Source organism: Meles meles, chromosome 8, assembly GCF_922984935.1.
Source record: "Meles meles chromosome 8, mMelMel3.1 paternal haplotype, whole genome shotgun sequence".
Taxonomy (NCBI): Eukaryota; Metazoa; Chordata; class Mammalia; order Carnivora; family Mustelidae; genus Meles; species Meles meles.
Window position 1 is genome coordinate 64,861,998 of NC_060073.1, and position 13,504 is coordinate 64,875,501.

At 38.7% G+C, this 13,504-nt stretch overlaps 1 protein-coding gene across 1 annotated transcript in view; it reads right to left on the reverse strand.

Moving 5' to 3' along the window:
* Positions 1-13,504, reverse strand: part of INTS4 (integrator complex subunit 4) — a 116,920-nt gene that overhangs the window by 53,527 nt on the left and 49,889 nt on the right. Inside the window, exons 5-8 of the mRNA XM_046015028.1 lie at positions 10,696-10,881; positions 10,050-10,100; positions 6,545-6,633; positions 5,255-5,375 (exon numbers count right to left, since the gene is read on the reverse strand). Of these exons, the coding sequence (XP_045870984.1) occupies positions 5,255-5,375; positions 6,545-6,633; positions 10,050-10,100; positions 10,696-10,881 (447 nt within the window). The remainder of the gene's footprint in view (positions 1-5,254; positions 5,376-6,544; positions 6,634-10,049; positions 10,101-10,695; positions 10,882-13,504) is intronic.

Below are 13,504 nucleotides of genomic sequence, written 5' to 3' on the forward strand. Positions count from 1 at the left end.
TCACAAAACAAACTGAGGGTTGTCGGGGAGAAGGGGGTAGGGAGAGGGGGGTTGGGTTATGGACATTGGGGAAGGTATGTGCTATGAAGTGTGTAAACCTGGTGATTCACAGACCTGTACCCCTGGGGCTAATAATACATTACATGTTAAAAAAAAATAAAAATTAAAAAAAAAAAAAACAGTTGGCTTTTTAGGGGGCACTTTTTTCCTAATAAAGAATTAAGTTTCAGGCCGCCTGGGTGGCTCAGTGGGTTAAGCCACTGCCTTCGGCTCAGGTCATGATCTCGGGGTCCTGGGATCGAGTCCCGCATCGGGCTCTCTGCTCAGCGGTGAGCCTGCTTCCCTCTCTCTCTCTCTGCCTGCCTCTCTGTCTACTTGTGATCTCTCTCCGCCAAATAAATAAATAAAATCTTTAAAAAAAAAAAAAAAAAAGAATTAAGTTTCTGTTTTGTATTGTTTTTTAAGTAAGCTCTACGCCCAGCATGGGTCTTGAACTCACAACCTTGAGATCAAGAGCCATGTGCTCTATTGGCTGAGCCAGCCAGGTGCCCCAAGAATGAAGTTTTAATGACATCACAGTGAACTACTCTAAATCCCTAGTCTCAACAGCCCTCTCTAGTGCCTTTAGCTGAGCTGTCTCCCAACACAGTAGCAAAGAAAGGGTATTATCCAAATTCTAGCCTCAAAAAAATTACATATCATTATTTGCAACAAATCTCCTGTATTACCTGAGAATATGTAAAGCTTTCCATTTTAGTCCATAATTACCAAGAGCCCTATAACATAAAAATCTGCTTGAAAAACATTGAGACCTAAACTAGTACAAACCCAGTAGGAACAGAGAAGGGAGCAATTCCAGAGCTGACAAGAAAGTCTAACTGGTAAGAGTTGATGATTCACCGGATATGGGACACAGAATTTCCAAATGCCTCTGGATTTTCAACTGGTTAAATGCTGCCACATTCGTGAAAGTGCTAGAGGAGCAGATGTGGACCAAAAAGATGAATTCATCATAAAGTACAATCCACAAAATAGAAAAACATCTACATTCTTGTCTACTTTTTTTTTTTAAGATTTTATTTATTTGACAGAGAGAGATCACAAGTAGGCAGAGAGACAGGCAGAGAGAGAGGGGGAAGCAGGCTCCCTGCTGAGCAGAGAGCCTGATGAGGGACTCGATCCCAGGACCCTGAGATCATGACCTGAGCCGAAGGCAGAGGCTTAACCCACTGAACCACCCAGGCGCCCCATTGTCTACTTTAACCAAAACAAGTACATTCCAGTAAGATCTCTCCAACTGTATTACTACTACTACTTAGCAACCTGTATTTGTAACACCAAGAAAACCATGATATAATATTTAATAAACAAGTGTGTCGAACCTGCTTTCAGAGCAGAACTGCTCAGTCATAGCTGCTCAACAATAACTTAAGTTTACACACTAGCCTCTAGCTTCTACCCAGTTAGGTGACAAAGAGAAGTAAACCCTACCCCACCCCTCAAAAAAGGAGCTACCACGTGAGACATAAAACTGCCACCAAGACATCTGCATGTGTGCTGGGAAAGACTAGCCCTTAGGGCTATGGACATAACAACCTGCAATCTATCTGAAAACATTATCATTTTTAAGGTCAAACACTTCTACAGTCTTATAAAAAAGGTTTAACCCTTATTGAAAAGAGAAATTAAACATCTTAAGAAGAAATCACTGAACCAAGGACTATATTCTAGATAGAATACCAATTACCATGATCAATTTCACAGTAAAGCTGTATTCTAAATTGTCCCATGGAGCTGCATACCTGGCAATCAACTTTCTTTGCCTCAGCAGGAAAGTTATGGATAACTGAAAACCCACCTTTCACATGGTTTTGAATTTTCTGAAACAAGCTACATCTGAAATTTTTCATCCTGCTAGAAGCCAAGGAGAATAGAGACTATTGATTTTTTGTACAAGATGGACTTAAATTTAAAGACTTATCATTCCATTTAAGTTCTTGAAGAACCTGGCTTCTGCTTTCCTCTCGAGTTTTATCTTGTTGCACATCCCCGACGTTTAACATTATCCACCCCCAAACCAACAAGTATTAACTGCTTATACTATATGATATTGTAGTTTAGTAAATTAGCATGCATGATAATTGTATTCCTTCTGTATCTCTGCTTATATTTCAGGCAATGTAATTAACTGAATGCTTATGTCAACTTACCAGACTATCAACTCAAGAGACTATGCTCAGTGTTTGTTGACTTGATGGACATGTGTTCTGAAAACTATATGCAATTTATCTGATGACAGTTTTGTCTACTCAAGGGTTGGAGTGGGGGAGTATACTCTGTTTACACAGTGGAACTAGTAAATCAGGGCATTAACAGTACAACCACAGTTCTCAATGTGTAACTAGACCATAGCTAGGAAGAGAATCCACATGGGTTTTAGACCATGAAGTGTCATTTACTATCCATGTAGCCTCTGATACGTTACATCACTTTCCTAAACCTTATTTTGTTACTTATAAAATGAATAATAGAACACCTACCTCCAAGAGCTTAAAAGAAATCAAAATTATTTGCAAAAACTGAGTGTTTATGAGGGTATACGTCTAAATACGTGCATATAACTAAAAGTGCCTAGCTTAGCAGGTTAGGGACTCTATCAATAGTAACAATGAGGGGCGCCTGGTTGGCTCAGTGGGTTAAAGCCTCTGTTTTGGCTCATGTCGTGATCCCGGCGTTCTGGGATCGAGCCCCGCATTGGGCTCTCTACTGGGTGGGGAGCCTGCTTCCCTTCCTCTCTGTTTGCCTCTGCCTACTTGTGATCTCTGTCTGTCAAGTAAATAAATAAAATCTTTTTTTAAAAAAAAGTAACAATGATTATTATCAGTAAGATTAAATTGTTAATCATTTTTGAAGTACAAACCTAATTACTTATATAATTTGGAGCTATTTGAATCAAATCATTGAATTTAAAACAGAAAGCACCTGACTCAAGTTAGAGTCATCTAAGGGGAAAGAAACCCTTTCAACTCACCAGTGTAATTCATTATTCATATAGCTTTACATAGATAAATTTCAGATCCTGTGGGGTACAAAAATGAAAAATGTGAAGGATCCTGCCTTAAGAATTACTCTTCTAAACTGCCAACTCAGATAAAGATGTATCACTGAATTATCCCTCTAAAACATCCCCTCACACATACACATACAGGACACTACAGATGCTCAATAAATGTTGAATGAAAGAATTTGATGAATGATTGAACTGTTCTGAATTTTTAAATATTCACCAACCAAAACAAAGCTTTAAAATGTGAATTCAGGGATGTCTGAGTGGCTCAGTTGGTTGAATGTCTGCCTTTGGCTCCGGTCATGATCCCAGGGTCCTGGGATGGAATCCCACATGGGGCTCCTTGCTAAGCCGGGAGTCTGCTTCTCCCTCTGCCTGCTGCTTCCCCTGCTTGTACTCTCTCTGACAAATAAATAGATAAAATCATTAATAAATAAATAAATGTGAATTCAGGGACACGTGGGTGACTCAGCTGGTTAAACATCTGCTTTCAGCTCAGGTCATGATCCCAGGGTCCCAGGAGTGAATCTGGCATGGGGCAACTTGCTCAGCTGGGAGCCTGCTTCTCCCTCTGCCTACTGCTCTATCTCTGACAAATAAATAAAATCTTTCAAAAAAAGGAGTAAATACAAAACTAAAGTCAGTAACAACTGGCTTGCTTAACTCTGTATTTTATTACAGACAAGCAAAATGATCTATAAGCAGCAAATACTGAAACCATCCAAATTTCTTATAATTCCATGAAAATACTCCACACAAGTTTTAGCAGTTACCCTATAAATACTCGTCTTGGGAGTGGGCCTATCACTGGATCTGTGTCCATACAATTAGATTCAAAGTATTTAGCCAACAATCTTACCAAGACTGGCAGAGCTGGGGGCCCTAAAAAGGGAAGTATCCAAAAAGAATCTTAAGATTTTCTTGCTGTGACATTTAGATACTTTTTTATAAACACTTACATATATATGTGTGCGTGTGTTTGTACACATTCACATACTATAATCACCTCCAATAATTACAAAGTCTAGTACTTTATAATTTGTAAGTATTTCCATACTTAGTAACACATCTGGGCATCATGACAACCCTATGAGGTAAACATGAGGTAATATTATAAACAGCTTAGCAGATGAGGAAACTGAGACTAGATCAAGTGACATGTCCAAGATGACACAGTTATAAAATAGGGGTGAGTAGTAATACACCAATACTTTTTCTTTTATAAGACAGTTTATCTCTGAAAAGTTAAACTTTTCTTTTTTTTTTTTTTTTAATTTAAACAAAGGTACCATGAATCACCAAAGGCAAAACAGAGGAAAGAAACAAGCTAAAAGTCAGGAGATTAGGATCTGAAACACATTCTACAACTTTGTATCAGTATAAGTTGAATCATTTACTTAACATCTCAGAGCCTTAGTTTTCGCACCTGAAAAATGGCAATAAAAGCAATTATCAGGGTGCCTGGATGGCTCAGTGGGTTAAAGCCTCTGCCTTCAGCTCAGGTCATGATCCCAGGGTCCTGGGATGGAGCCCCGCATTGGGCTCTCTGCTCAGCAAGGAGCCTGCTTCCCTTCCTCTCTCTCTGCCTGCCTCTCTGCCTATTTGTGATTTCTGTCTGTCAAAAAATTAATAAAATCTTTTAAAAGCAGTTATCTTGCTGGTTACTACAAAGAGTAAATGAGATAATATAAATGGCCTGAGAACAAACTATCTAGGCCATAACAGGTGCTTAGTAAAGCAACTATTTTTATTATTATTTTCCTTTTCCTTTTTTTTTTTTTTAAGATTTTATTTATTTATTTGACTGACAGAGATCACAAGTAGGCAGAGAGGCAGGCAGAGAGAGGAGGAAGCAGGCTCCCCGCTGAGCAGAGAGCCTGATGCGGGGCTCGATCCCAGGACACTGGGATCATGACCCTAGCCGAAGGCAGAGGCTTTATCCCACTGAGCCACCCAGGTGCCCCTATTTTCCTTTTTCTTTAGGCATTGGCTGTCTCTTATACTAATAAGATTAAACAGGCTTATCTTTAAAAGTCTTTCTAGTCTAAAAGACTACTCCTCCATGGGAAAATGAGCTAAAAATACTAAAGTTTCTAAAAGTGTGTTATACCTGTCCCTATCTGAAGTTTCTCAAATACTTATACAAGTGTAACAGGCAATGTGTTCATTAAAGAAAGCATAACTTACCAATAGCTTTGCAGCCTGAACGCGAACCACCCAGGAACCATCACTGACCATGTGACAAATTTTTCCAAACGCATCATCAACTAAGCGAATTTCTTCATTAGAAGAAGGAATTGGGACAATGCTAAATTAAAAGAAAAAAACCACAAAAGGCAAAACATGAGCCTAAAGCTGCAAGTTCAATAAACTGAGAATGACCAGTGAAAACTGGCATGCACACACACACACACACAAAACGACAATGGAGTAATTCAAATCCAAGAGTGCAAATTTTCAGTGTCTTGAAAAAAAGTGTTTAATTTACCAAAGGTTAAAAGGTTAAAACCAAAAACTAGATATCACAGAGTATTTTAAATCTTTAAGTTTATTCTCTCCTATAATTGTATTGCTGTCAATATGGTAAACCATAGAATAAAACAATATAAAACATACTTGCAAATCTGATCCTATAAAAGGCAATTTCCAATTAGTCTTTTTTCTTTTTCTTTTTTTTGGGGGGGATTTATAGGTTATTAACTCATTCTGGTTTTCCAATTTTAGAAGGCAGTTTAATGCAGAGGAAAAGAATCATTTATTTTTCTTACAGAAAGAGGTCTTATATAAAAGAATATTTGTCTTTCTACTTCAAAGAATCATTGTGAGAATGATTTAATTACCACAAAAACATTTTTTTAAAGATTTTATTTATTTGACAGAGAGAGACAGAGCAAGAGAGGGAACACAAGCAGGGGGAGTGGGAGAGGGAGAAGCAGGCTTCCCGCTGAGCAGGGAGCCTGATGCGGGGCTCGGCCCCAGGACCCCGGGATCATGACCTGAGTTGAAAGCAGATGCCCAACGACTGAGCCACCTAGGCGCCCTCTACAAAATTTTTTATTTTCATTTTTAATGAGGAAAACACTACATAAGGGATCATTATTTTCAAATTCACCTAGTATCTTTATCGGGCATTTGTATTTACTAAAATGCGCCCCAAACAATTTTGAAGATTAAAAAAAGGGGTGTGTGGGGGGGGTTGTTAGATAACACTTGAGAAAGACAATCCAATCTCTTCACTTATAGCTGAGGAGGCTGGGGCCCAGAGAGGAAGTATCTTTCCCAGAGTACACAGAAAGTTCACAGCAGAGCTGAAAACCAAGGACCAAGCATCCTGCTTATCAGGATCTGTACTTCCCCCCTATTCTACAATGCTTTCTAAAAATCGAACCAACATTCCTTTTCTGGAGGAGGGCTTTTTGCATGATGGGAGAAGAATGGCTTAGCAATGAACAAAAGCTGGCTTACACCCACACTGACCTTTCAGGATAGAGCTGACTGACAACCCAGATAAGTTGGACTGCAGCGCTGCGCACTTGTTCATAGTCATCAGACAGCAATTTACAGGCCTGCAAGTAAGAATTCCTAAGTCTGTTAGTTCTGTGTCCTCCCAGGTGATGTTCAAACTATTTTCAAAATGAAGACAGGGTGGCTGGATAAGAATGCCGATCAAAATACTTGTGGGTAGTTTTAACTTCTTGAACCTTTGCTCAACAAAGAATTCTTGGCCTCTGTCAGCTGCTCTGGCTGTGTTCTGTGATCCAACCTCTGAAGGCAGAACCACAGACTGACAGCACAAAAGCCATTTAGAATAGCATCAATCCAGCAAAGTCTGCTGGGAGCCCACAGTGCTGCTCTTACAGGCTCAAACACCAAATATGGGTATTTTTCCCTTTCCATAGAATCAAAGCATGAATTTCTGACTGACAATCTGAAAACTCAAGCATTCTAAATAAATGTAGAGTTTTAATGCTAAGCTGTCACAAGAGGCCAGGATTTTTCTGCCTTCCTTTGGTCTGAAATGGAATATCCCTACTCCACCACTATGGTAACACCCTAGACCTAACCAACACCCAGAACTACTACTCCATTTCTAGAATTTGAACTCCTACATTCCATGCTCTCATCATAACACGTTACTCCACCAGCTCTTCCATTTCCATAAATTAATCTATCACACTTGATCTTCAGTCCCACTTAACCTACCTACCTGTTTAGCCAGGATTTCTGAACCTTGGCTCTACTGACATTTTGGATTGTAAAATTCTTTCCTGTGAGGGGCTGTCCTCTACACTGTTAACACATTTAGCAGCATCCCTGGCCTCTACCCATTAGATGGTTGTAGCACTGCACCTTCTTTCCCTCGCCAGCAGCTGCAAAAGCCCAAATAGCTCCACATTGCCAAATATCCTCTGAAGAGTAAAATCACTGTGGCTGAGAACTGCTGCTTTAATCCCACCATTTTTCTCCAAATGAGCCACCTTCTCCTTGCTCCATACCCTTCCATTACTTCAGTCCCAACAGCACCATTAAAATTTAACATTTACAACTCCCTTAAGACTTCTGCTACAGCTGCTCTAAAAACCCAGCACCTTCTCTATTGCTCACAAGGGCAGCAGAGCACTAGCAAAGACTACACTCTCTAGAGGATTGGTGGCTCATGATCTGGAACTTTATTGGTCCTACTCTGAAATCTTTTACAGCCCTGCTTTCTGCTTCCATTACCCAAGGCAGCTTGTCCTAACCTCCCCTGCTGGGCCCCTATCCCACTTCCAGTGTAAGGCCACATGTTTATTGGAGAAAAATCAAAGTTCTCAGGCACAAATTCTCCCAACTATTCCATAACAATTATAAATTCATTTATACCTGTATTCTCCCGTACTTCTTCCTCACTGTCTGAGAAAAAAGTATCCTATTCCTAATCCCTCTACTTTTACTATGGATTTCATCATCTCCTCACATAGGCCCTTCCTTAACATCCTCCAAAATAGGTACTATTTGTGATTCTCTATTATAGCACCCTATTTATTTACTGTACTACTCACATGTTATAATTACCGTGTTTATTTATTTGTTATTCGCCTGTCTCACCCAAGAGAAAGTGAAGGGCATGGATCCTATCCAACAAGCTCAGTGTTGCACAACCAGCATTAGGTACTCATTAATATTTGTTGCATGAATCAGCTCATGAATCTGATTTTCTGCCTCAAGAAACTTACTCCACCATTTATTCCTCTTTGTCTCTTTTATCATCAATTTCTCCCTAAACACTGGCTCTCCCTTCAACACATAAACATAGGTAGCAGCTATCTTTAAAATACAATGGATAAAATCTTAAATAAAGTAAAGTAAAATAAACTACAAAAGGCCCTCCCTTGTGTGGTGCATAAACAATGAATCTTGGGACACTGAAAAAATAAAATTAAAAAAAAAAAAAAAAAGCCCTCCCTTCCTACCATCTTCCATCCTGCCATCCTATTATAGCCAAGTTTATTTTTTAAAGTTTATTTATTTATTTCTTTATTTACATAATCTCTACACACAATGTGGGGCTCAAACTCATGACCCTGAGATCAACAGTCACATTCTCCTCCAACTACGCCAGCCAGGTGCCCCCGGCCAAATTTCTTTAAAGTCTAGTTAATCACAGTTGTATTGCCTCACTTCAACTGACCCTCATCTGGCTTCCATCTCCAACATTCTTACTAATACTGTTCTCTTCAAACTCACTAACAGCTACCCTGTTGTTAGGTCTAATAGGTAGTTTTCAGTTCTATTTTCCAGACCTCTTACCAGCATGACACTGCTGGCTATGAGAATTCCCTCCTGACTTTTCTGGAATATATTTTTCCTCCTCCTCCAACTGGCTGCTTCTCAGCTCCTTTCTTCTGTCTACCTCTTAAATGTTGGACCTCACCCATGGCTTCCATGCTTGATCTCTTTCAACCTTATTCTCCCTAAGTATCCACATGCCCCCTAGAGAGTGATGGCTTCAATTATCCACCCTCCAGCTCTGCTCTGTCCTGAACTCCAGACCTTCATATCTATCTACAGCCCAGAATTTTCCTCATGGGTGTCCCACCAACCCTTCACACTAACATAATCAAAACCAACATGTACTTAATTATGGTTCCTAATTCATCCTTCTATCTCAAACACCCCAACATTACACTCTCACTCCCTTGAGGACCTCTCATTGCTTGCCTTGTTAACTGACATGGTCTTATGCCATTAAATAGCTAAATCATCCAACTAACTTCTGAGTCCTCACTCTCTAAATTTCCTTTAATTATTTGGCTTCCCACAGAGTTTTCCTACAGGGAGAGAAGGTGCTGGTCACACCAACATAACCATTCTAAGCTCATTCGATTTCATTTTGTAAAAGAATAAACTTTGTTTATACATCGGTCTCAGGGATTTAACTAATTGCCATCTTCCTCTGAAAGATAAAACCATTCTTGGTGCAAAATTTCATTTCTGACATGGATCTAGATAGCTTGTCTCTAGATTTATTCAATTATTCTACAAGAGAAATGTCACCTTGTAAGGCCTTTTCATTAGGCAGTCAATCAGCTTCTCCTAGTGATACTACAAATTCATTGTGCTTTTCTATCCCATGGTCTTGGTCATCCTCCTCCAGAAATACTCTAGTATGTCAAGTATGGTGCCCAGAATTGACTTCATGTTTGGCCCAACCAGAGATCAGTGAGACCACCACTTTCCTTACTCTGAACACTATACTTCTATTTGTGTATTCATACTAAACTACCTAGATCCTCCTAAAAGTTTTTTACATGTATTAGTGTGATTCAATTATATATCCTCCATCTTTTTATTAAAATGTATGTTTTCGATACAACTTCACTTTCATCCCAATTAATGTTGTCAGTTGCTGTTTTATGTTTTCAAAATTTGACAACCACTTTGCTACTCTCCCAGTTTCATTATCCCTCCTCCCCTTCCAGACAGTAATCATTTAAGGTACCTGATTATAAATTGTTTGGTGTAATTTCAGTCCTCTTTCATGGAGCTGCAACTAGGTAATAAAAATACAGTTTAAGTATTTGGGAAAAAAAGATCAATATTCCCAATGTCTCCCCACAATCTCATATATTTTCCCCCATTACATCAGATTAACATAGTTCCCATTAGCCAAAATCACTGCTATATAAATAAGAAATCTGGTCAAAGACTTCTTAGGAGAAACACTCAGAGACTTAATAAATCTAACCCATGAAGTGTCCCAAGGGGATATTAGAAAAATACTCAATAATGACAAGAAGACTGAAGAAGAAATGGTTAATACTACCTCCCCCTACAAAGCACCACCCCCCTGCAGGGACCTGGAGGAAGCATGTGACTCAGTATTGAAACAGGTCTAAGTTATACCCTCCACGTTTCAGAAATATGGGTGGAAGCAACCAGAAAGGCCCGAAGAAAAGCACTCCTGCTATGCAAGGCATGTGTGCCTCTGAGATCTGTGATCTCAATGTCATCATCAATTCCTCAAAGTGTGCATAAGGTATATCTTAGGGTGGTTCAGGAAGCATCCAATATTAGCCATGAACTTAATAAACAAATGAAACAAACAAACAAAACTGTCACCATTTAGTTTCCATAATCATATTTACCATGGCTTTTATAGCTGCTGTTCTGACACGTGGGTCTTGGTCACTGAAGTAATCCCCTATAATCTTCTGGACATCTCTGACAGCTAGGCCTTCTCCATCTTTTGTGACACTTTTCTCCAAAGAGCCAAGATTGCCAAGTAATTGCAGGCACTTATTTCTTACACCATGGGAGGTATCTGTGAGGTGCTACAAAAAGAAAAGAGAACAAAAGGATATGATTAAGATTGCTTAAACTAAACAAAAAACCAGAAGGAAAGCATTGTAGCAATTTTAGGAATGACTTCAAACACTGCATTCTCACTGCAGTCTCTCCAAGATCATGTTACCTGTGTATGTGTCTTTCAAAAGAACAAATCCTTAAAAAGAAGATCCCCAGTTTTCATCACTGATTTCCCAACAGCTAGCACTTTGCCTTGTTAAGAGAAAGTACTTTAAAAATGGTCCCTAAGTTGTATTTTATATGCTATCAAATCTAAAAACAAAACAAAAATTTATAAATTTTTAAAACTTTGAATATTTATATAGAAAAATGCAAAAAGCTTAAGTTTACAGCTCAATGAATTTTCACAAAATAAATACACACATACAATGACATACACACACCCAGATGAAGAAACAGAACATGACCAACACCCAAGAAACCCTTCTTCATCCCCCCTCCCACTAACTATTCCACCACCATCAAAAATAGCCACTATCTTGACTTATAACACATAGATTTATTTTACCTGTTTCTATACTTGGTAAAATCACAGCGTCTGGCCTCTCTTGTTTAATATTAAGTTTGTAAGAGTCATCCATAGCAAGGCATACAGCAATGGTTAATTCATTTTCATTACCATATAGTGTTCCATTTGTGAAAACACCACAATCCTTTGTTAGTAGATATTTGTGTGTTTCTTTTCCCCAGTTTTTGTCTATTAATAATGCTAGCATGACTATGGTAGTTTGAATGTGGCTTCTGTTGGATATAAACTTACGATTGGAATTGCTGGGTCATGGGAGATGTGTATGTTCAGCTTAAGAAGACACCACCAAGTAGCAAACAGTTTTCCAAAGCAGTTGTACTAATTTAACTAATTTACAGTTCCACCAGCGATAAACAGTGTTCCAATTGTGCCACATCCTTGTCAACACTTAAGTACTGTCAATCTTTTTCAATGTTAGCTCTTCTCACTAGTATTTTTAACAAATTATCAGTTATCTATTGCTATACCTAGTCCAATGCCACTGAAATTAGCTATTTGCATAATGCAGCAACAGGAACTGAAAATACTTTAAAGAAATGAGGTTGTATAGTACATGATAATATAGCATGGAACTCTGACTTTTAAACTTTTTAGATCCACTGGAAGAAATATCCATTATACTGCAACATAGTATTCACATACAAATACATATATATAGTTTAATAAAACATTACTTACCCTTATGTTACCCTTAATGTTAAATAAACATTACTTACCCTTACATCTTGTGATATACTCTGATATTTTAATTTTATTTTGATTTTCAAAAATACTCATCATGATGGAGTGCCTAGTTGGCTTGGTACAGCAGACTAGTCTTGATCTCAGGATTGTTAAATTCAAGCCCCGCATTGTGTGTAGACATTATTTAAAAATAAAATCCTTTAAAAAATACTAATCATGGCCTATAAAACTGGTTGCATTACCCATCAATGGATCACTATGCTCAGTTTCAAAGACACTGGTATAAAGAAAAGTGAATGGGACTTGAAGTTTTAAAATCTGGGTTCAAAGACCTCTTTACAGAAATGGCTAGATTCAGGACTGGGGCAAAATATGTAAGATCCTGGAACACCTAGCCCCAGAAAGCAAGGATGATATCAAGGATTAATGGAGTCCAGACAAAGAAACCAGTAAGTAGGGCATTTCCCACTGTCAACATTGATATTACACCAAAAGAAAGCAATCAAACAAATCCAGACTAGAGAACATTCTTTAATGATCCAGGGGCGCTTGCGTGGCTCAGTGGGTTAAAGCCTCTGACTTTGGCTCAGGTCATGATCCCAAGGTCCTGGGATCAAGCCCTGCATCAGGCTCTCTGCTCAGCAGGGAGCCTGCTTCCTCCTCTCTCTCTGCCTGCTTCTCTGCCTACTTGTGATCTCCGTCTGTCAAATAAATAAATAAAATCTTAAAAAAAAAAAAAAGACCAATGATCCAGGTTCTTCAATAAATTTATGGCATTTAAAGAAAAAATAAGAACAAAAGGGGGCACTGTTACAGATTAAAAGAAATTTAAGAGACTATCCAAATGCAATACATAGGTCTTTTTGGATGTTAAACCAAAAGAAACCAACTATAAAAAATATGATTAGAACATGGAGGACATGGGGAGATGGAGAGGAGAAGGGAGTTGAGGGAAATTGGAAGGGGAGATGAACCACGAGAGACTATGGACTCTGAAAAACAACCTGAGGGTTTTGAAGGGGCGGGGGGGTGGGAGGTTGGGGAACCAGGTGGTGGGTAATAGGGAGGGCACATATTGCATGGAGCACTGGGTGTGGTGTAAAAACAATGAATACTGTTATGCTGGGAAAAAAAAAAAAAGACATGATTAATCCAATTAAGGAAATTTTAATATGAACTGGTATGAATTGATATAGAGTACTCTTAATAATTGCATCATGGCTATATTTTTTAAAATGATCAGTTATAAATATATACTGAAGTATTTATGATTTAAATAACATGATGTCAGCAATTTGCTTTAAAATACTAGAGCAGGGACGCCTGAGTGGCTCAGTTGGTTAAGCGGCTGCCTTTGGCTCAGGTCATGATCCCAG